The 23,204-nt window shown below is 41.1% G+C and overlaps 1 protein-coding gene across 2 annotated transcripts; it reads left to right on the forward strand.

Annotated features, from left to right (window-relative positions):
* The first annotated feature begins 56 nt into the window (after positions 1-56).
* On the forward strand, positions 57-19,581 carry LOC116439201 (cell cycle control protein 50C-like). 2 transcript variants are annotated; one of them, XM_032098423.1, is made up of 9 exons: positions 57-1,351; positions 2,172-2,282; positions 3,419-3,520; positions 4,903-4,993; positions 6,839-6,976; positions 7,968-8,177; positions 8,967-9,092; positions 15,657-15,804; positions 17,245-19,581. In XM_032098423.1, the coding sequence occupies exons 1-8, from the start codon at positions 1,139-1,141 to the stop codon at positions 15,689-15,691; spliced, it is 1,026 nt and encodes a 341-aa protein (XP_031954314.1). In that variant the 5' UTR covers positions 57-1,138; the 3' UTR covers positions 15,692-15,804; positions 17,245-19,581. The 2 variants fall into 2 exon arrangements, with proteins under 2 accessions (XP_031954314.1, XP_031954313.1); XM_032098422.1 differs by lacking the exons at positions 15,657-15,804; positions 17,245-19,581 and having other exon boundaries at positions 8,967-10,250.
* The last annotated feature ends 3,623 nt before the right edge of the window (positions 19,582-23,204 follow it).

Here is a 23,204-nt window from a genome sequence, read left to right on the forward strand (position 1 = left end):
TGAAATTAGAGTTACACTGCTTTCACCTGCTAGATTTACTACTATATGTCACCATTATATGTCACTAGTAAGACTTTGAAGATGAGCAAACATGGGTGTGAAAGTCTTTTCACAACTCAATTTTCTGTTCCCTCCCTGTGCTGTCCCAAATGAGACGTGTTTCTCTCATGAGAGTGATAATCTAGTTCTTGCCCTTGGGGGGTCTTTGAAAAAGTTGTGTGAATTTCAGTAATAGGTATTCAAGAAGGTATTTTTCACCTCTCTGTTCTAGAGCTGGCCAAATGCTGTTTTTTGCTTTTACATGATAATTTATCTGTATATTATACTGAGACTTTATTTTGGTTAAACTGTTGAAGAGTGCAAAAAGTATTCTTATGTTTGTCCATTTAATTTAAAAGGGGGTGATCTCTGGGTGATTCTTTTGTCATTGTGGACAGTAGGGAATGGATGGATTCTTTTTCAGAGAACAAGATGAATAGAGACGAGGAAATCATCGGTATCTTGGAAAGCCATTGATCCAAACTGCGTATTTTAAAAATGAGTTGTCCTTCTGTGATAAAGAGCACACAACCTTTTTACAACCTTTAATCACATCTCAGTCAATAGCAATGAATGTAACAGGTTAAGAAATTTGATTCAGTCTTCCAAAGCAATGTTTTCTGTCCAGTGCTGTCTGAGCACCTGCAGTCCTCCCCAGTGGAATTCAGCACAACTGGAGTAGAACTCCTTTCATTGTATGCCATGCCTGTTAGCTGGGCAGCTATGGAAGTGAAGGGAGAGGAAACAATGCATCTGATATTACACAGAAATTCCAGTATAGCTGACAGTATCCCTGGAAATGAGTAAGACGTAAAAAATCCTACTGAGTTGTGGGGAAGGAAAAATATATCTAAGCTTTTCAAGGAGGAATGAACTGGACACCCTGATCAAAGTACACAATCATTTGATTGGTACAAACTGATCATGGAGATCCAGGCACAAATACAGAAAGCAAGGAAGAGAGAGATCTAGTTAATAAGTAATTCCTCACCATAATGCAGGCTAGAACAAACAATAGTCTCCCAACAATAAAGACAGTATCTCAGCTGAAACACTATCCAGCACAAGGATATTACTCCTTTCTCTCACCAAGAAGAAAATGAAAGGCAAGACAAGTTTTCCTCCCCAAGAAGGAGCAGCACCTCCTTCCAGATGTCCGGATAACAGTGCATTCAAACAGCAGAGGCTGCCAGCTTGGAAGCCCCAGCTCACCATTGCATCTGTGCTCTCCAGCTTCTTTCTGATAGGGGCATTCTGCCTCACTGTGGGAGTCTGCCTTGTCCTGTCTGCAAACAGCGTCAGAGAAATCCAGGTTGGTTTGGGGGTGCTGTTCTTTGATATTCTGTAAAGAGGAAACCAGGCTAGGTTTGGAGGGAAAGGGCATTAAGTTTTTGCTTCTGAATAAAGGTGATAGCAATGGCTTCATGCCTTGGACATGTGTCCAACAGCTGTGAAAATCTTCAGAGGCAGTCAGTCATCAATAAAATCAGAGCACTGGGTGATTACCTGGGTGGTAATATCTGAAATATGAGTGATAATTACTGCCACTGGCTGGTAATACCAAAATGCTGTCATTATTTTCTAGTGTTTTGAAGGGAAATAAGCAAATCCCTCTGAGAGTGTTTGGCACTAGAAGAACATACATATTTGCTGGGGCAAAGTCTTGAAATACAGGGAGCCCTAATGTTTAAATCCCTCCTGCAGACAAGGTTATTCAGACCTGTGGTGTTGTGAATAGATTCCTGTTAGGAGCCAACACTCAGCGCTACACCCGGGCTGTTCAGCAGGGGTGGGCCATGATGCATGTGGGGATTTGTCAAGCGTTGCTTGGTCAGCCAGTCCAAGGTGCAGGAGTGTTCTTCACTCAGCACTCCTTTACCAAGGAGCAGATGTGCAAGTTCTGCAACAGTCATTGAAAGGCTCTAAACCAGCTTTAAACTAGGGATAAATGTCGTGGTTGTTCACTGAGGCCAAGTCTTGACTCTCTGCCTCTTCATTTTCAACAATGCTTTTGGCAGTCCAAAGTCACTTAGAAGAGAACTGCTCTGAGAAGTCTTGGAGCCAAAACACTAACCTTTTCCTATGAGCATGTCCCTTATTACAGTGTATTTCCTTGTTCACTTCTCTGACAGATAGATTATTCAGATAAATGCTCAGATTGTTCAAAGCTCCGTGAAAATTCCTCCAATTGGAATAAGGAATGCCACTGTTCTGTTAATTTCACACTAAAGGAAGATATATTGGTAAGTGAGTGCAAGAAACCAACTCAAGTTGCTTAGTACCACCTGTTACTTATATCCCTGAATTATAAAAGACACTAATTCTGTTCTGTAGAGCTCCTGATTAAATTTGCTTTGTATGTTTCAAAACATGTAATGCTCAAAATTTTACACTTTTGCTTTTGTTGTTTCATTTTGGTGTCTATAAACAAGACCAGGCTTCTTGGTTGGGAGATGTCCAAGGAGAACATGGGGGTGGAGGGAATGGTGTTTGATTGTGGAGGTGACTTCTCTCTGTATCTCTCTCTGAGTCAGTGGCAAACCCTTGCCCTTGGCCTGGGGTTGGTTGTTGCTGCCCTGCTAAGCTCTCAAGTGAGAAGGAAATCCGAAGCTCTGACCACTTTACATAAGTAAACCCCTGTAGTCATTTTTACAAGGGTTGTGCTGCTAATCCCCGAGGTCCTTGAAATAATTCAAGTCTAGAATGTGATTCTGAAGTTTTCTTTTGGAAAAAGTATCCTTCATTTCCTGTCTTAAACTACCAGGTCATGTTTTTGAGACTGTTAAAATGCTTCATGTTCTGCCAAAGAGATCTTATACTTAGTACTGAATAAATGATCCCTTAAAATCACAGTGCAATTTAAAGTCACTTTAGGATTCTTCAGTATGGAGGAGGCTGTTAAAATACTTTGTAATTCTTCAGATTACAGTGATGTTTGAGATGAGAAGTTAATTAACTGAGTAATGGGTTTTTTATAGTTGCATAATTACCTTTCATGCTTGAGTTGCCTGCCTAGCATTCTTCTTTTAATGTGAAGGGTTTTGTGCACCTTCTTTTATGGAAAATGGGTGTCTGTCTCTACAAAATGATTCACACTCATTGCAAGTTCATGGCCAGCCATGCCATCTTGAGTAAAATAATTGTCAGGCATTTTTATTTTAGGTTTTGTTTGGTGATTTAAATTATGTTTAATTTTGTGCCAAAACATAAAAACTTAAAGATTAGATTCTAGCCCGTTTCTGCTGAATTGCTTAGGGTGGAGTTACCGACATTTTAATACGAGTTCAGTACTCCCCTTCCCTCTTTTTTAGCAAGTAATAGGATTTCTCATTGCCTTCATGAACTCTCCTTATTGAAAGGATTTATCCATGAATTCTAGGGTGACGTTTTTATGTACTATGGTCTGCAAAACTTCTATCAAAACCACCGTCGATATGTGATATCAAGAAGTGACGCACAACTGTTGGGCCGAAATGTAAATGTAAGTTTTCTTTTTACGTTGTGAGATCAGCAGCAGTTCCAGCAGGTGTGCCTTTGACCATATGGAGAGCTAACTAGGCAGAACCGTAAGTGTGTTTAGGTGGCTCTAGGGAATAATAAAGTACAGATTTGCAGTGTTTGGTCCCAGCTTTTATGCTTGCTAGGGCCATTATGTCTAATAAGTTAGTAAGAGAGGAAGGTTGAGGGGGATAAATAAAAGATGTCAGTCCAGTGTTGCAGTTCTCAAACCTGCACCTTGCAGTGCTGATTAATAATACATTGTCTTTTCAAATAAATACACAGAAAGCTTTTTCTTCTTGTGTTGTCAATCTTCTTAGCCAGAAGTGTTTTAAACTGTGTTTTTATTATAGGGCTAGGGAATTAAATTATTCCAAGTCTTTCATTTTGCCATCTGGCTTTGGTAGCAGACAAGGAGCAGGAAAAGGTTTGTTCTGAAATAAATGATCACGTAGCTTTCTAAGTATGCAATTTAGAGGTCTAAAAAGGGAGGTAGACAGCATCACCTGCAGCAGACCTGCAGAAGGAAACTGGAGAACGTAATCACAGCATTCAGGTTTTTTTACTTACAAATCTAAAGTATATTTTCTGTAGCTTAAAAGTAGCATTTCTCAATATACGCACAGTCCACATGTCCTTTCTGTACCTATGATGATTGTGCCATGCTAATCTGTTGTTTTTATAAAATGCTTCTTACAACTCTCCAGACATGTTCCTCATTTCTATAAAGTGCTTCTTACAACTCTCCAGGTGTCTTGTCAGCTTGTTTGTTTGCATCCAGATGCAGCTGCTTTTGGCTTTTGTGCCAATCAGATACACAGCTCATTGGAGTTACTTGAAAATGTTTGTGTGTTTAAACCTGAAGATTTAGAGTTTCTTATAAACTGGGACAGGAAAGATGTGATAAAGATGAGGTGGACTTTTGTTTTTCATTCTGTATCTTCGTGTATCAAGATTTGCCCACGTTCAACTGCAGTAATGTGGCCAACTACATGTCCAGCAGTAATGCAGCCCAGGTCAGAATTAAAAAGAAGGAAAAATAAGATGCTCTAGCGTAAGCCAAGGCTTCACTGGAACATTTTCAGTTGTAGCCATTTTACAATAGCAGATCCCCAAACCTGTTTTTGTAGTCTAGAGCTTGCAAGTCAGCAGCAGAATTTGGTGAAGACCTTAAGTTTCCATACCTAGATATGGAAGGTGTTCCTGAACTACAGACCCATTCATTTGGATGTCTCTCTAATGTGACCAAAAGCTACTGGAGACTTAATTATTTGGTGGCTTTTCAGAAGAAGGCATGGGAGGACACCAGCAAATTAAAACCAAACCCTGGCTCTGTGCCTGACTGTTGTGTGACCTTGAATGCAGATCCAGAGGAGCTACTGCGCGCCCTTCAGCACCTACAGAAATGGGACCCCCATGGCGCCGTGCGGGGCCATTGCCAACAGCATGTTCAATGGTACGTGGGCACCTTCCTCTCCCACCTCACTGATTCCCTCTTGAAACTGTTCCCTTGCCCCAGTCCAGGGAGTCCTGGTATTGCAAGGTCTCTTTCTCCCACAAAAGGCTTTGTTTGGTGGTGCTACTCTAGTGAATGTGGGGCTCTGCTTCCTACTGTTTAGTAACTTGGCCCTAGTTTGGAAGCTGAGGGAGATTTTTCATTTTCTAAGGCCCCCTTCCACGTGAGTGTACAGCAGGAGTGAGGAATTTAGGCCCTCTTGAAATAAGGAATGAGGATACAAGGGATTTAGTGTACTTCCTTGCTTAAAAGTACATTCTTGTACAGTGATGGGAGAGCCCAGATTCTGCCTTCCCACAATCATGTGCTTAGAAGGAGGGATTCTCCATGTTCTCCACATTGTTTTAGACCTTTGGATCTACGTGGTTTCATTTTTGTTCTTAGAATGCTGGAAGCATACATAGTCTTAATTTGATCCTGGGTTTGATCTTTGTAGTAATCTAGTGGCCATAATCTGTTTATGAGTACACTTGGGAGATTTCAGAATGTATCTTTGGAAGGAAAACCAACAAAAAAAAACTGTACAGACTTTTCTCCCCTACCTCATCTTTTTTGTCTTCCAATCTCTGCTGCTTCCCACTCCCACCCTTTTTCTAACCTGTTCCATGCAGCAGGTTTTGGGAAGGCAGCAGCTCTTTCCAAGCAGCTGAGCCACCCACACCAGGGGACTTGTGAAGGCCAGTTGTGTTCAGTAACTTCTAGATCCATTTGATTTTCATGTACCTGTGCACCCACCTGGAAGTGTGATTTACTGGGTTCTCCCCAGACCTAGGTCTGCAGAGCCCAGCTGTGGGCAGCCCACACTGTTCTGGAGCATGTGAGGGAGAGTCAAGACAAGCAACTAAGCAGGCAGAGCTCAGAGCATTGCAACTCCTGTGAATAAATGGTGACAAATAGATGGGGATGTGGTGGGCCACAGAATGATCACTTGCCCAGAAGAGTGTGTCTGAGCTTTAAGGAGCTGTGTGAGCACAGGTTTTGTAGCAGGAGGGGGGAAAAAAAGTATGTTTTCATTGATGCTCGTGCAGCTGAGTTGTGCTTTTCCCATCTCCTAAAAGGCAACCCCTCCCCATCTGTATCATCTGATTATCCCTGCCCATCATCCCATTGGCTGCCATGGGGTTTACAGAGATGTTAATGAGACCTATCATATTTCTGTTAAACTAATCTGTGTAGGAAAATATTAATGGATAAAAACAAGTGCTCTTCACCCACTGAAACTGAATGACATGGTTAAGCACAATTTTAACTAAATGGTTATTGATTGAAGAAAGTGTTTGTGTCGAAGTTGGTAAGCAAGCTCTAATTGGCATAAAATTAAAGCAAAATTTTCTCCAAAGGACTGGATTCCCTTGACTGTGCTTTTACCTCTACCCTAGTCCCTGAAAAGACATCATGTGTAGCAAAATTTTAGGACATCTGTCAAAGAAATTCTAGGGAAAACTAACTAGGACAGTAACTTCTGTAACTAGTTAGAGAGCTCAAAAAGTGATCTGCAAAGAAGTTAGTCCCACAGGAGCTGATGGACATGAGGAACATGCGCAGCGTACACAGGGATTGGTAGGAAATGTTCAGTCTTTGAAACTTCAGAAGTTCTAAGACTGGTACCTTAATTCTTCTCGTGAAATGTGCAGTGCTCCATACACATGATGAAACCTTTCCCAGGATGTTCTGGTTTCCTATCCACTTGAAAGATGCTTCGATGTACCGTTTTTATGTTAGTCACGCTGCCAATTTGACTGACTGTCTTCTGCTCACAGATGTTGCTTATTGTTTTCCCTGCAGATACTATTGATCTTTTCTACAATCGTAACTCATCTGTGATTCGAGTGCCACTGCTGAAGACTGGAAACAGTTGGTGGACAGATAAAAATGTGAAATTTCGCAATCCTGAATCATACAATCTCTCCTCTGCATTTGCAGGTAAGAATGGTTCTGCTGGTGTTCCTTATTTTTCAATGGCTTCCCTATCTTCCCCTTCATTTGTCCCCCACTCTGAGAAAAATCACCTTTGGGAGAAATACCTTCCAAAGCAGGTTGAAGAAGCAGCTTTAGAGGGTGACTGAGAGCAGAAGTCACATTTAGCCAAAATATCACCTTTTTACTTTTTTAATCAGTGACCGTAGAAATTGAGAGAAGATGTTTTTGGAAGACTGAAGTTAGCCCACGTCAACATCCTTCTATATAATTTCTTGTAATGCTTTATCTGTCCAGAGAAAGCAAGGATGCAGTTGCACTTTTTTTTTCCTGTTGGCAACAGCTGTGAAGGAGAATCGCACGGCCCATCTTTCCTTCATGCCTTTGCAGATTCTTGGGCAGCTGTGAGACACAAGAGGCTGCCTTTGTCACTAGTTCTTTCAGACTTGTTTCCTAGGGCTGTTTCCTGGTTATGGTGATACCTATTGAAGTGGGGCTAAAAGCTGCCCGTTCTGGATCAGGGCGGTGCTGTGCTGGATGCAATATGCAAGAGTTAATTATCTAAGTAGTTTTCATGGGACAGATTCTAAATGTCATAGGCTGTGCCATTAGACTGCAAAAAGGTGCCTTTCTGGTTGTACAGGAATATATTAATGTATAAAAATGAAGGCAAACTCTTCGTTACAGAGAACATGTTGCTTGCTGAAGAGGCAAGAATCCAGAATAAACCGTATATTCATTTGTGCAAGTCACTTTGTTTTTCTTGTGCTTGAAGGGTCTAATGTGTAGCAGCTCCTGGGTACTGTTAAACCATTAATTTGTGTTTCAGGTGAGGAGGCATGCTTGGAGATGCTATTATCTGCCTTGATCATTTTGAACAGTGTCTTGTGTCTCTTCTATATCTCATATTCTGTTTTGGTTGTGTGAGGCCCAGAATTTCAGCAGCCATTGTTTTTACTGACAGTATGTCTTTCCTGCTTTGTCTCTTTGTCACCAGGGACAGCAAGACCTCCTTACTGGCAGAAACCAGTGTATCTGTTAGATGAGGATGATGAGAGGAACAATGGTTATGTGAACGATGACTTCATTATCTGGATGCGAGTGTCGGCCTTCGCTACGTTCAGGAATCTCTACCGTCGTGTCAGGCGGATACAGCAGTTTGCAGAGGGCCTGCCAGCAGGGAATTACACCTTCCAGATTTCCTACAGTATCCTTTCAGATTCCCTAGGACTGTTAGAGAGTTACACTGAGGTGGAAGTGAATAGGACTTGTATGGTCAGCTGACAAAGAAACTGCACAGAACACCCCTGTGTCAGCAGAGCCCTCTGACGGATTTGGGGCATGGCCTGACTTACAGGAGCTTTTGTGCTGGTGCCACTGCCCCTCACACCCAACAGTGGGAACTCTGCTGACTAAAGCACTCCTTTTGTCAGCAGGAGTTATGTCAACATGACCATAAATTTCTCTTTCTCAGCTGAAAGAGCTGTGGTTTTAAATGTTGTGTCATGGTTCTATTCTGAAAGCTTCCATGGGAGAGATGAAAGGTAAACTCATATAACATTCTGGGCACGACATATTGGGTAGAGGTGAGCACTTATCCTCACAGAAGCTATGTGGAGTGTCACGATAAGCTTCCCAAAAGGCCCATTTTCAACTGAGCTTTCATAGCAAATTAATGCAGTAGCAGTTCTATAAATTATGAATCTGAAATTTACAATGTTTAAAGAAAGAAAGTATTTCCATGTGCACATGAAGACTGTATCTAAAATCACTGGGTTTCTTACCACCAGCTGCTTACCACCACCGAAAAACCAGCTGGGTTTTTGGATCCAGAATAGCAGAGACCTCACCAGTCAGTTAAAGGGGTTTTGGCAGCAAAGGCAGACCTCAAAACTCTTTATGCCTTGGAAAGCTTTTTGAGCATTTAACCACTACTTTCTCTTCTCCTGGAAATAATGTACACTTTGTTAGTGAAATCTTAACATCCTTCTCTCAGATTTCCCTGTTACCAGGTTCAAGGGGAGGAAGCATGTGATTCTTTCAACCGTGGTGTGGAGCGGAGGAAGTAACCCATTCCTGGGAATTGCCTACCTGGTTTCTGGCACAGCAGCAATCCTGACAGGTTTTGTCATAACTGGCATCCACTTAAAGCTCAGGAAAAAGAAAACATACTTTCAGAAACAATAAGATTCACCTGCCTTTCTGAACAAAGACAAAAGCGTGCAGTGAACAAAGAAGGTGCAGCACAGACCTTTCACTCTTTCCCCTGAGCTCTGGACCATTTTCAGTGTCAGGTTTGGTGAATGTAAGCACACTGAGGGGGAGAGCTACTCCATCATCTGAAACCAAACTTACCTGAGGTGTCATTAATGCACGTGTGAGCCTAAATTTATTTCCTAGGAAACTTGTAGTGAGGTGAGCTTCAAACAGCAGATAGCACAGCGGATTAGAATTGCAATGGCAAAGAAATTATGTGGTACCAACGTCTGGCCAGAAGTCAGGGTCCATATTAATTTCTTTCTTGGCCCATAATTCAGACATTTCTCTTAACTGAAATGGAGCTTTGGATGGGTAAGAAGTCAGGTCCTGATCCAACAAAGAACTTGAGCAGGTAGAACTGATGGCTAAAATCTGCTTGTGGGCCACATACATGTGCTAAATGGCTTGGCTTGGGTTTGATACATCTTTCTCAGATATGCTGAAAAAGCAACCAATTTACATGAGTGTATTCACTCCAGTTTGAAACCTGATTTGTAATTGAATACAGGGCATTTTTTAGGAGGTTGGAATTTGTTTAGACCAAATTTATTGTATTTATCTAGCTACTGAGAGCTGGAGGGCATCCAATCACTGATTTACATTTTTTAAATGGTTTAATAGGTATCTTAAATTAAAAGTTCCTTTAATGCAAAATATTTAGCAGAAACATCTACCTCATATAACTATTGGCCAAAATTGCACTCCTACCTACCCTACCCTTCCATATGAAAGTTCACAAATTCTTACATGACACAGAATGGTAACTTACTGTCAATAAAAAATAAAGGACCAGAAAATCTGTCAACTTAATTTAAAGCAAACGCTGCAGCTCATGAATAGGTTCACCAATTTTCATGTTCAGAATTTTACACATTTAGGACTTATTTCTAGTCTCACAAAATGAAGGAACAGCACTGAAGAATTTAGGTCAAGCATACCATGGTAGCTGCGAATTTTTAAAAATAATTTTTCTGTTGTAAAGTGCAACTGGAATAAAGCACTTAAATTCCTTTCATAAGTATTTCATGTGCCTTGCCTCTCTCTCCCCTAAAAAACCTTCTCACTCACTAGAACAAGAAACAAATCACAGACTGGAGCAGGAGAGAGGGATGTGGCACAGGGCGGCTGCGTGCCACCGTCAAGGCACCTGCATCTGCTTTTGAGAGTGTCTGGGGCTGGGGATCTGGTGACCTGTGACAGATGGCCCCTGGTGAAGGGGTTTGCAGCCTCAGAAGGTGCAGTTTCCCTGAAGCTCTGCTTCGTAGCTGAGCCATGAGCAGCAGAAGGGGAGCTGCTCTAGTTCCCAGCCCGGCCTGGGAGAACAGTCCTGCTCCACCAATGCTTTGTGCTGACTGGGAAAGGTGCCTGTCCCTTCTGCTCTTCTGGCTCGGGGCCTGTCACCTCCATCCAGAAGCTGTAGAAACAGGGTTCCTGGATTTCAGCCCTTGCACCTGGATCTGTCAGGAGCTGTGGAAGAACCCCACCCCTCTCTGGGCTGGACAAGACAGAGCATGAAGCAGTGCATTCAACAATGCTTAAGCTCATTAATCTAAATCACTTTTAACAGTGAGACATTCTCCTAAACCTTTTAAGTCCTTTTGAAAATGTGATCCCATGCTGCTCTCTGTGGGATTTCCTGACAAAGCTGAACTTATGTTTTATGGCTCCTAACAGACCATAGGAACTTCTTTATTTTTCTCTTTCTCTTTCTTTTTTATGTGGGTTTTTTTTAATCATCTGAGAAACTGACTTTTGAGAAATGATAGGGGTGGTTAAGTCACGATGCAACTGTCACTGATTTTATTTCTTCATGAAGTATCTGGTAAAAGAGTTAGTAAAAGGAGACTGAATAATGAGGTATGTATTTCAGTGAGTCAGTGTCTACCAGGAAGAAAAAGCTCTATAGAAAACACAGCCCGGCAAGTAGTGTTTGCCCATTATCTCCCAGAGTTTTGTGCAAGAACCTCTTCTCTTGAAATGTAGATTGTCTTCAAACCCCTCCATAGGGAAGACCTGTCTTCAAACAAGTCTTTCTGTTTTTCCAGAAGTTGTCTAAGTCTTTGTTTATAAACTCAAAATCTCATTTTTCATCTTACCACAGCTTTAAACATGCCTTACTTCTTTCTGGTACCCTCTGAACAGTGTCCTTGGAAGCTGCTGCTTCAGCTCCAACCATTTCTGTTGTTAGCTCTGAGAAGCTCTGCAGTGTCTGTCTGGTTCAGGATGGTGCTGCCCAGACCAGAGCAATGGGAATGGCAGCTTTGATTAATTACTCCCAGCAGATGGATTCTGCCTTGTTCAAAAGGGTGGAAAATAAGTGTTAACAACCTCCTTACGTTGCCTTTTGTGCCAGGGCTGCAGCCACGCTGTGGGTCTGCCCCCTGTGCCAGAGCTCGCACAATTACACCTTTTCAAGAAAGCTTTGCAGGTGTGTTCCTCAGTGCCCACACTGAGAATACTTCTCTATCTACATGAAATGTTTGTTGAATATTTTTATGCTGCTGCTGCCTTATTCCCTTTCATGCAGGGGCTGGAACAGAAGTGAGAGGCTGGGCTGAAGGACTGGCCTAACCTAACAGAAAGATGGTAAAAGCCATCATTAACTGCTCCTCGTTGTGCCATGTCCCAGGGGATTGTCCCCTTTTGTCAGCTGCTGGTAGCAGCAGGAGGCATGAGTCCAGGCAAATATAGCGGGATTTGGAATTCATTTATTCTGGCTAGTAGGAGATCATTAGGACAGCTGGATCAGGGAAAGTAACACTGAGGTTTGGAGGGCAGAGGTATGAAGGAACCAGAGATGTTACACTTTTCCTGAGGTACAAATTGCTTTCAGAATACCTGGAGTGTTACAACCAGTATTGTGTCTTTGACTTATCCTGCTTTTGCCTTGTGCATTTGATTTGATGAATTAAGGTTATGTGCCTTGAGTAAAAAGGAATTTTTTTTTAAGAAAGTGCCTTGGTAAAACTTCCCAAAATAGAATTTTAATTAGCTCATCTATCAAACATACTTTCACCAATAGTAGGTGAGCTCTTATCTCAGAGAGATTGACATATGTAGCCTTGACAACTCAGTGCAAAGACGTCTGGGTTTAGGATTGCCGAATGACATTGAGTTATACCTGAAAATTCTCTAGTCAACAGCACCACCGTGCGGGCTACAACATTAAGCCATAAAAGACTAATTGCCATTATTTGTAATGTCTTGGCATATCATAATTATTAAATTGTCAGTTCCTTTGTTACTACTGCTTAAAGCCTCATCTTGCATCATTGCTGCATTTTCAGTCCCTTTGAGCTAAATGAAATGTTGCAATTTTCTTCACTCTCCACAAAAGAAAGACTCATGTCAGAAATGGGGTTTAGGTTTGGTGAACTGAAATTAATGATGTCATAGATGCTGAAAGTACTAGAAAGTGATTTTTTTATTTTCCCTATCTTTTTTCCTAGAACAGATAAATAAAAGAGGATATTTAGTTATTAAGTTTTTTTCTTTGGGGGAGTGGATATTTAGTAAATGGAAAACTGGACAAAGGATTCCTGTTAACAGATGTAATCTAAATTCATACGGTAAAAGTGGTCTAAAATAGATACGTCAAATGGGATATATGTTTCTGGGGTTTGTTTATGATTTTGAAGATGGCAGTTACACGTGGGAGCATCTTCTGGGGTTCTTCAGTTTTTAACAGTGGCAAAAATATCTGGAGGGAACAAGATCCCATTATTATGAAAAACCTACCTGCAATTTAAATCTCATTTCTAAATTCCAGGGAGGTATAGGAGACATCTATATTTTAATGTCAAAAACTGTTGCAGTGGTTTTGATTGCCAGCTCCTTTTGGGATTAAATTTCATTAATGGATATAACTCTATATCTAGAAAGAGAGACATTTTTATAAACCCAAAATCTCATTTTTCATCTTACCACAGCTTTAAATATGCCTTATATCTTTCTGGTACCCTCTGAATTAATCAGGATATTTCAGAAGAACTTCAGTTAGAGAATTTTTCCAAGTCTTCTTCAGGCTTTACAGTCTCATGAATATATGTCCAGTATTTTTCTGCCATGGTTGGTTTTTCTGTTTCTAATCACACACATTTGCTTTCCTCTAAAAATAAAGGGATGAGTCCTTCATGTGAAACTGATTAGCATGATCACAGACCTATAGAATCTGGAAAAGCTAGTTACATGCTGCATCTGTTTTATATTAACAGCTATGTTACATGCAGATTATCAATATTAATGTGTTTGGATGATGTATTCTAGTGATGCACTGCAGTGTAAAAGCTTCCTCTCCTTCCTCTGCGAAATGAAACTCATACAAGAGTGAAGTCAAAAATGGCAGTTCAGGGAAGGGAGGGCTTTGTAAGCTTTGACAATGTAAAGAGAGGTTGCACAGCAATTTGGATTTGAGATAGATCTAAGAGAGGAGAGAGCATTTGCCGGTCACACAAGAAGGTGCTGTCATCCTCACTGAGAGCAGCAGGGTTTGAAACAGCTGAGAAAAACCTGTAACCACAAAATGAGGGGAATGGCAGAAGGGGAAGAAGTACTTTTCCTGCTCTTGGGTGTGGAGGCAAAGAAATTTGGCTGAGCTGCTCAAGATGATGGCATATCCTGACATGTGATCTGGAAAGTCCATATGATTTTGAGCAGCAGCCAAGTTACGCTAAAAAGTTTCTTGGTTTTTAGTGCAGTCTGAACTACAGTGCACAGGTTTTGAGCTCATGTGTTTTGACTGGGTTCTCTGTAATTGCATTACTCCCTACAATTCCAAGAATAATTTTGTTATGAGCTGGAAGTGCCTTGGGCAACTGCCTTCAAGTTGGTTGTCTCTTGTTTCCAAAAGAGGGATTGTGGAGCATTTTTGTTCTCTTTGGGTCCTGCTTTTTCCTCAGGTTATGGAAGCCAGGCAGGGGAAGTGTGGGGCTTGTTTTGCTTTTGCTCACATTTATGAATGAATGGAAAAGGTTTTCTCCCTTTTCCCATGAAGCCGCCTAGGAGAGGAGAAGGGCTATAGGGCTGATTCTGGGCCAGTGCAAGTAGAGGCAGTATTTAGATGACATCAAATAGTAATTGTCATAGGTGAAGATACCAAAATACCCTCTCGTTAGCCATTCAGGCGCTGGGAGGGGCTTCCTCCGGTCGTCGGAGGTGCTTTTAGAGAAGGCTCTAGGGAGCGCTGCGAACAGGAGCAGGTAAATAGGGGTGTGGCACGGCAGCTCGCACAGGCAGGGCAAGCTGGCAGAGTTTCAGCCATCCTCCTGCTAGTGGGGTTTTTATTTTGTGTTGGGGTTTTGGTTGGTTGGTTGATTTGGGGATTATTTTTTTTCAGCAATGGGCCCCAAACGATCAAAAGCTTGTTCTTTGTTAAAATTGTAATACCAAAGCAGGGAATTATATTTGGTTCTTTCGCAGTTATAAGGAAGGATCTTAGAATTTCAGTAGAATATTTTCTGTTTATTAGGAATACATCAATTTAATAGCATCAAATTTGTGTTATAAATATAATGGCAGTTACGATCCTATTTAGATTGTCTTTAATTTGTTTTCTACAGAAATAAATTATTCCTGAGCCTTAGACTTCTTCCAAAGCTATCCCATAATTTTTCTTGTGTTACCATTCCATCCTTCCAGAAGCTGATTATTGCTTGCAGAATTGTCTGCAACACTCAAATTTACTACCTAAATTCTTAAGTAGCAATATGAAGAAGTCATATGAAGAAGTCATGTCTCCCACAGTAAACTCCTGGAAAAGCTGGCAGCCCATGGCTTGGCCAGGAGCACTCTTTGCTGAGCCCCCCTTGCTCCTTACCCATCAGGATGACTTGTTAGAATCCCAAGTTCTGTTGCAAATATGGGCTGAGATGCATTGTCTCATGTTCTGGAGATTTTAACAATAAACAGAAAGAAAATGATAAAATTGAATGAGGAGCCTGAGAATTACAGTAGCAGGTACAGGTATGGAATGTTTGGAAGTCGTTCATTTATCTTTATTCAAAGCCTGAGAAAGTGCTGGCTCTGTAAAACTGAGCTTTACTTTATCCATCTAGAAGTTTAGGCATCTTCCTTTTCAGTACACTTCTATACTGTAAACACTACTGGAGCAATGAGTGGATGTAATACTACATTTTCCATTTTTTAGTTTGCAGTGGAGGTAGATTTGATCAATGGCTACATTTGGGAATGAAGTGATTAAGAAATCTTAGGAAGTGAGGTCATGAGTAAGAAAAAGGAAAACAAGTAATTTATAAATGAGAAACGTGGAGACAATAATATTTAATCCTCACTGGAATCCCACAGAATCACACAGTAATATTAAGAGGCCAAATTTCTTCTCAGGGCTGCTGGTAGTATATAATTTTCTAATTTATGTTGCTAGAATACAAATATCTGAATTCTTTGTATCTTTTTTTTCCTCCTTTAGAAGAAGCTTCAGCAATACAGGACAGTAACAGATGAAAAGCTGATGTGCCTCACACAAGCATTTAAAGGCCTCCCTTTGGTAGAACCTGGAAGAGAACAAAATCCAAAATATTTTGGAATTGCAAGCAAAGGTCCAGCAGGCAGCCAAGGTGTGTACGTGAATGTGTGAAGCATGAAAGAGGAGTTGTGGCTAGTTTATCCCTGTAGTGGAAAATCTGGTATTTAACAGATATCTGTTTGCACAAGTACCTCTTGCATGAGCTTGAATGTCACTTCTGTAAATTCCCATGCCATGGGTTCTGCTGGGAGCACAAGCAAAGGAGGAGAATAGCCTTCCCCCATTAAGATGGCTTCCAAAGTAATTTTCGTTCTGAGGGTCCCAAAAACCCCCCAGAAACCCAAAGAAATCAAACCCAACAGAACCAGGATCTCAGCTTCTCTGAGATTGGTGTTTCCATAAGACACTGGAGGTCGCTGCTGGCCAAACCAACTGGTCAGAGAGGTCTGGTACTTGGTATTTGTGACTTTGTGAGAGGGGAGTGACCAGCTGAGTGCTGTGTGACATGCAGACAGGCTAAGATAAGCCAGTAGCATTGGTGGCCAAACTAAGCAAACGTGATTCACCTTGAACTTCTAACCTTCGTTCACCACTGTGTTTTCTCCCAGCTCTCTTTCCTGGTTTGTTGTTGAAATGCATTGCTTTTGCTCTCAAGGTCAGTAACTTCTTGTGAATCCCAAGATTTTGGGAGTTACTTGTATTCCATAGTTAAATGTTGGTTTGGGGAATCTTTGTAGTTAAAAATTTTCTTCCTGGAAGAATTTTCTTCTTGGGAAGAAGCCACATACCAGATCCTTTTTAATTTTTTGAGATTGACCCAGGCCTTGTAAAAGCAAACAAAAGGAAATTACCCCCCAAAATATAAAATCCAAACAGTCAGAAAAGCACCCCTCAAAAAAAACCCAGCCTAACACCCAAACCTTCACATTCAACAGTTCTGCAGCACTAGAATTTTCAAATAGTCTTTCCTTACTTTACTTAATTAAATACAGAATAACTTCTTTTTTTTTTTTTTTTTTTACTGAAGAGATGTCTCATTTAAATTAAATCGTAAGGAGATCAGCAAAGAGCTCAAAAAAGTCTTGAATTGTTTTCTATCCAGTCATTGTTGTCATCAAATTTATAATATGGGGCATTAAGACAAGTGCGTAAGTCTGATTTTCTCAAGAAAATGTCACCAAATCAGCTCAAATACCTGTTCAAGTCACATGAAGTAAGTCTTGTGCATGAGCTACAAACAGATCTCATACTACTATCCTGAAATTGTGAGGCTATGTGTAAGAGTTCTTCCTGTTCTTATAGCCAGTAAAGACTTACAGCATGCTTGAGTGAAAGAATTCTGTACCTGGGCATCAGAAGAAAGTTAGGAGTGTGTATGGAAGATCCTCTAGTCTGTTTTTTCAGATACCTGAATATAAGAGTTGTTATTGAGATTTTTCCTATTTCACTATAACTAATTTTTGTTGCCTTTTTGCTTGTTTGTTTGGGTTTTTTTGTTTAACTTTTATCCCTGCTTTGTCTTTTTCTTTAGAAAAACCTGTTTTGACCTATTCTGAGCCCAGGACTTATGCAGGCAACAGGGAAAATATGGGGAAATTTCCACAGGAAGAACTACCTTTCACATTTCCCCCAGGGCCAGGTGCCTTGGGTGATACGAGACCTGGTGGAAGCTTTCCAGCTCACATCTTCCAGCCAGCTGTGCTGCTGTCACCACCACAGCAGAAGAGCAGTCAGGAATTGTCTTCCCTCCAGAAAAGTGAGATCTCTCTGACTGCCGTAGACTTAGGAGTCTGTGTTGTGTGTTACTGTTTCAATCTCACAGTACCTTTGAAGATGTATTTTCTATGGAAAATTTTTAATCTGTATGCCTAGACATATTGGCCCTATAGCTGGAATGTCCTACTGCTGCACCCAGATATGCATTTCTTTTGTTACTATGCCTGCTGCTAGACAGCCTGTACACTTTTCCATCTCCTGGCAGCAGTCCTGTCAGTGGCAGTCCAGACTGACATTTTTATTTGGTATTCATTTTGATTATCATATCTGTGTGATTGCTGAAGCTCTTTGTCGATGACCTACAGCACATCATTTCAGATTTCCATCTGCTGATGGTGTAATCCAGCCTCCACCACCTTTAATGGTGGGACCACTGAAGCCTGGAACTTCTCTGTTTCTGCAATCCATGTTGCAGACACACCAGGATGTCTGTAGGCTGTGTGCTCCTGCTTTGAGCCCATCTTCCCAGCAAAGGGGTTTTTGGAAGCTGTGGGAGCCAGGTTCCCATTGGGTTTCATTTAATACACAGGAAGTGGTTGAGGGAATTTTGGGTGAAATTATGTGGTGCCAGATAACCAGGTAGCTCAGTCTTGTGTCAGTATCTATTGGCTCTAGGAGTTTCATATGTTGGTGGCTCACTTCTCATTGTTGGGAGGAAGAAAGTTCATCAGGGTGATTAGGGAAGGCATTTCTCATTTATCCTTACTGAAGTGAGCAGAAGGAAGCACCCTTTGTGATTCTCAAAACGAGCTGTTTTCTGCTGCAGCTGTCACTGTAACCACAAGCATCCCACTGATCATGCCAGGGCCCTGCATAACACCCTTGTTGAGAGGCAGATAATTACATCTATGGCCAGCTGGATGGTTGCTGACAAGAAGGAGGGTACAGGAGTGGGTTTTGGGGTTTTCCTGCTTTTTCCTCCCTTTCAGCTGTGTTATTTTGTAAGCCTTTTTCAAGTGAGAAAAATAACCGAAAGTCCTTTTGATTTTTAAGGAGCTGGCAAGGCAATTGAAAGTTTATATTTAATTCAGCCACTCAGCGGGCTGCTGTGCTGTGAGGAGGTGCATAAAAAATCTGGAGGAAATGAACCTAAGGTCTTGTTCTACAAAGAGCAATGTCTGGTTTCAGTGCCATTGGGGGCTGTCAGATGTCTTCTGTCATTTGAAACCACAGTGCAGAACTGTATTCTGAGAATTCTCTAAAATATATTGTTACTCTCTTAAGACTGATGCTAAATGGCTCAACAAATGTTAAACTTAATGAATGTTTCTTTATGCTCAATGATTCATAAAACACACTTGAGTATAAATTTTTAAGTGCTCTTCTCAGCTCAAGAGGCAAGAACTAAAGCTTGTGAAGGAATGGGCTATTTGGTGTATGAAGCATAGAAAATCTATTTTCTGTTTTGATCACAAAATTCAGCTTGGACTTAGCATGTAGCAGCTGGCAGTGCTGTAACTTTAGTCATGTCTGTCTGGTGTGTTATCTCTTTGCTGATGATAACCACAAAAAAAAACCTAACTACTTTTGTTGGCCACAGTGTTTCCTCTTTAGAGACTAGGTAGTTAGTTTATTATCATGCCAAATGTCTTGTATTATTTTGTTTTAGTATCCTAAAAGTTTTGTTAATAACCCAATATAAATATCAGAACTGAAACAAAAACTTAGTTTACCAGGAAAGGTAACTGAATTTTGGAAAATGGAAGACTAACTAAAAAGTAGTATTTGATCTGTCAGCTAAGAAATTCAAAACAATTTATCATCTTCTCAGTGAGTTCTCTGTCTATCTCTGATTAAATCATTTAAATGTAAGAGTGTTTGCAATAGGAAATACTAACCTGGTGAGTTCTTACAGCAGGATATTGCATAGAGTGGTTTTGATCAGTAACGTAACACCATTCAGGCCAGATGTTACAATTCAGATTCCTACTTGATTATTAGTAACCTGATGCAATAAAGTCCGTGTTGGTTTCCTCAGTGAGGATCACATGTCCCTGTCCTTACTGTTCCTTCATTTCGTGTTTGTAGTGTTTGCAGCCATTTCCCCATCTACTGAAAGAGAGCCATGCAAGGAACGGAGCTTACCTTCCTCCCCGAGGACACAGAGCACAACTGAGGAAAACTGTCCCATCTCTAGAAAGCAACAGCTCCTCCTGCAAACAAAGACATGGCGAGTTCCCATGAGAAAATCAATCTGTCCTGCCCAGGTGACTCTGGGAGAAATAGCACAGCTGAAGAGTCACTTCAAAATGGTGATCTGCTGGGCCAGATAGCTGAGCTCACACGGCAGAATGCTCTAATTAAAGCTCAGCTGAGCAAATTCAGAGGTGCCTCTGGAGACAAAAGTGATTGCCTACATCAGCCAGACCCGACCCAAAATGCACCTAGTCCAGACTCTTCACAAGGACAGGTCAGAATTTAACAGAAGAGGAAGGCTGGATCTCCTTCCTGCTGATCTGCTTTCCCATAGTTTACTGGGGCTTTTTTGTCTTTCATCTTGTCAGTTACTATTTGCTTGCTTGAGACTTGTGATTTTTTAAAATTATTCCATTAGCAGATCAGCAGTAGTTTCTCATATTGGCCCCATGTTGTATATGGGTGCTGAAAAGTGTGCAGCACATTTATAAGGTTATGCTGCAAAAAGAGGTGGTGTAGCAATGTGATCCAAGCTCTTGTAGTTTGCATACTAGAAGCAGTGAAAGCACTGCACCAACCCACAGCTTCTTGTCAAGCTTGTAGAATGCATATTTAAAGCCATGTCATACATGTCTTCTGCTACTCTGACCCAAAAGCACATGAGATTAAACTTAAACTTGGGAGAGATCTTGAAGGCTTCAGTTTACATGGAAGAACTTTAACCTGCCACTAAGCAGTTACTCAGTGGCACCCCAGTGAGTTAAGTTAACATCACAAAAACATCCCTGCCCTTGCTACTGTCTTGCTACGTGTTCCATCACAGTGACTGACTGTAGGTTTCGGGCGGGACGGAGACGGGTGGAGACGGAGATCTCTATAGGGAGGTCTTGGGACACAGTCGGTTTATTGTAAAAGGCGTGGGTATTGGGGCACTGCTCAGAGCTGCCAGACTCAGCTCTGAGCAGGCCCAAGAGAGCAAGAGAGTAAACGGGAGAGAGAGAGAGAGTATAAGAGCAAGAGTGGAAGTGAGAGCAAGAGAGGAAGAAGTAGTAAGGAAAGGAATGGAAGTGTCTGAAGTCCTGGTTACAATACAATAAATCATCTTCTGTACTGAATATTCTAATTGTCACTAACCAATCTAATACAAGATACAAATCCTATAGCATTTACATACAGCCTATAAGAGTTCTTATATTACCATAGAGTGTTACATCTTAACTTCTAAAAACTACTCTTTGGACCCCTTCTGCTGAGCTAGTAGGGTCTGCTCTGACCCTTGGACCTGTTTGCAAGCAGAGGGTATTGTTCAATCAAGAGGGGATTACCTTCAGTCGGCCATACCATTGTTTTCCAGTTGTTCAGTAACTAAGACTTGGTATTTCAAAAGTGGCTTTCATTTCGATGTTGCCTGTAGTTTTCATATTCCCAAAATCTTTTGTCAGGCAACCATACCCATAAGGCTTTCCTGTTTCATCTTCCCCAACAACTGACTGACTGACTGTTCAAGTAAGGATCCTAAAGATTTAAAATTTCCTCAGTTAAATATAGGCTGAGAGTGTTGTCACTTTCTAATTGTGTTATGTTGTGTAATATTTAGTCATTTGGTTGTAGAAGGTGATGCAAACTTTTAGTAAGTGTTGTTTTTGTGCAAGCAATTACTGAAAGGGAGGGGAAGGGTTCAAAGCAATCAAAACCTGGCTTAAAGATGAGTTCCAGGACGATTCTGCTTTTGCTTCCCCACACCCTCCTGAATATTTGTGTCTCTTATTCTTAAGTATAGTATATTCTTAATTATATTCTTAATTATAGTTAATTGCTGGATGTTTGGTGGTTTTGGTTTGGTTTGGTGGTTTGTTGGGGGAGGGGGTGTTTGAGGTTTTTTTTTTTCTTTCTCTAATTATGTGGACAATAACTGTATTTTTCCTACTAGAAGGAAGATCAGTATAAAATATTGTAATATTTAATCAGTTAAGGACTTAGATACAGGATAGTGAAAGGGACAAAATCAGATTTTTCACAAGAAGTGCTATATAATTATATTCACTTTCAGTTTGAAAACTAAATGCATAGAAGCACTTGCAATATATTGTATGCCCTCCTTGAGGGTGCCAATTGTAAATTTTTCATTGGAAGTAATTATCCCATTATCCAAGTAGAGTCATCTCATGGTATCAAGGAGCTTGGAGGAAAGAACAGCAGAGCTGCATGGCCAGAGCACAGAAGCACAGGATCAACTGTTGCAGTTGATAGACCAGCAGAAATCAGCTGCTCCTGACATGGTCCCTCCAGTGCTGCCTCCTGTTCCAGCCCCATCCCTGAATTATACCAGTAAGTGCCCAGCTTCAGGAGAAACAAAAACTAGTAAGACAATGTTTTTCTCCTTTTGAGAGTCCTTATCTTATTGGATCAGTGGTTGTGGTCAGCAGTACACTTGCTGTTAATGACTGTGTGGGTACAAACACTCCTTACTTCAGAGAGCTAAAAACACATCAGCTTAACCACTCCTAAAGTTAGCTTCTTAGTAATTAGTCTGCTGCAAGTACTGTGCTTCATGTTAAGTCTGTTCTTTACTATGTTCTTGTCTGAAGAACAGGTGCTACATTTGGACATTAGTAGGAATTTCTCCGCAGAAAGGGTTGTCAGGCATTAGAATGGGCTGCTCGGGGACATGGTGGAGTCACCACCCCTGGAGGTGTTTAAGGAAAGATTGAATGTGGCACACAGTGCCATTGTCTAGTGGACAAGCTGATGTTCAAAGGCTGGACTTGATGATCTCAGATGTCTTTTTCAACCTAATTGATTCTGTGATAGTCCCTGGTGGGCAGCACTGGGCTTTTTAATCAGTCCTGTATTGTGCAGAATCTTTGAAAAAGATCTGGCTTCTAAAAATCCTGGCAGAGTGGTTATCCTATTCTCAACCACATTTTAGTTTTTGTCTTTTGGGTACTCTTTCCATCAGACTGTCTTGTTAGTTACTGACAGTGTTAATAGAAAGTAATAACTGGAGCTTCCAGTCATGTAAAGAGGTAAAGTAGCTAAGGGAATATTCTTGCTGATTCAAGATTCATAGATCAGCTGCCATATCTAACTATAAAAAAAATTACTTTCCAGGAGGTCAGGGCTGCTTTACCTTCTCATGGAGTCATTGTCATTACAAGCAGAACTGCATGTGACCACGTACTCGTGCTCTGTCTGCAACACCTGTCCTTTCCCCTTATGAAACCAGAGGGATGTATAAAGGGGGAGGGACTTGGAGAGAGAAAGGGGGGCGGAGGGACCAGTGTGTGTGTGCGCATTTGCGTGCAGGTGCAGGTGCAGTGACTCATGGGTTGGGTCATAACACTTTCAGTGCTTCTTTGGCTGTTGTAAATTCAGCATGGTAAGTAAAATCTTAAAGGAACAAAGGTGAGAGATCCAAAGTCTCTAAGCCTCTAATTGCAAACAACCCAGAAAATTTAACCGTGGAAGAATCATTCTATATCTGTGAGCATTGTCTGTAGTTGCTCTGAATATCTGCTCCTCATTGTCAGTCATTTTCAGAAAGTGGGTATGAAGTTTATATTTAACTTGTTGTTTTAT

The sequence above is a fragment of the Corvus moneduloides genome, chromosome 2 (assembly GCF_009650955.1).
Source record: "Corvus moneduloides isolate bCorMon1 chromosome 2, bCorMon1.pri, whole genome shotgun sequence".
Lineage (NCBI taxonomy): Eukaryota > Metazoa > Chordata > Aves > Passeriformes > Corvidae > Corvus > Corvus moneduloides.

Coding starts and splice junctions, on each gene's coding strand:
- LOC116439201 (XM_032098422.1), top strand. CDS start 1,139: ATGAAAGGCAAGACAAGTTTTCCTCCCCAAGAAGGAGCAGCACCTCCT. Junction 6,977..7,967: donor TCTCTCCTCTGCATTTGCAG/GTAAGAATGGTT, acceptor CTTTGTCACCAG/GGACAGCAAGACCTCCTTAC. Junction 8,178..8,966: donor CACCTTCCAGATTTCCTACA/GTATCCTTTCAG, acceptor TCCTTCTCTCAG/ATTTCCCTGTTACCAGGTTC.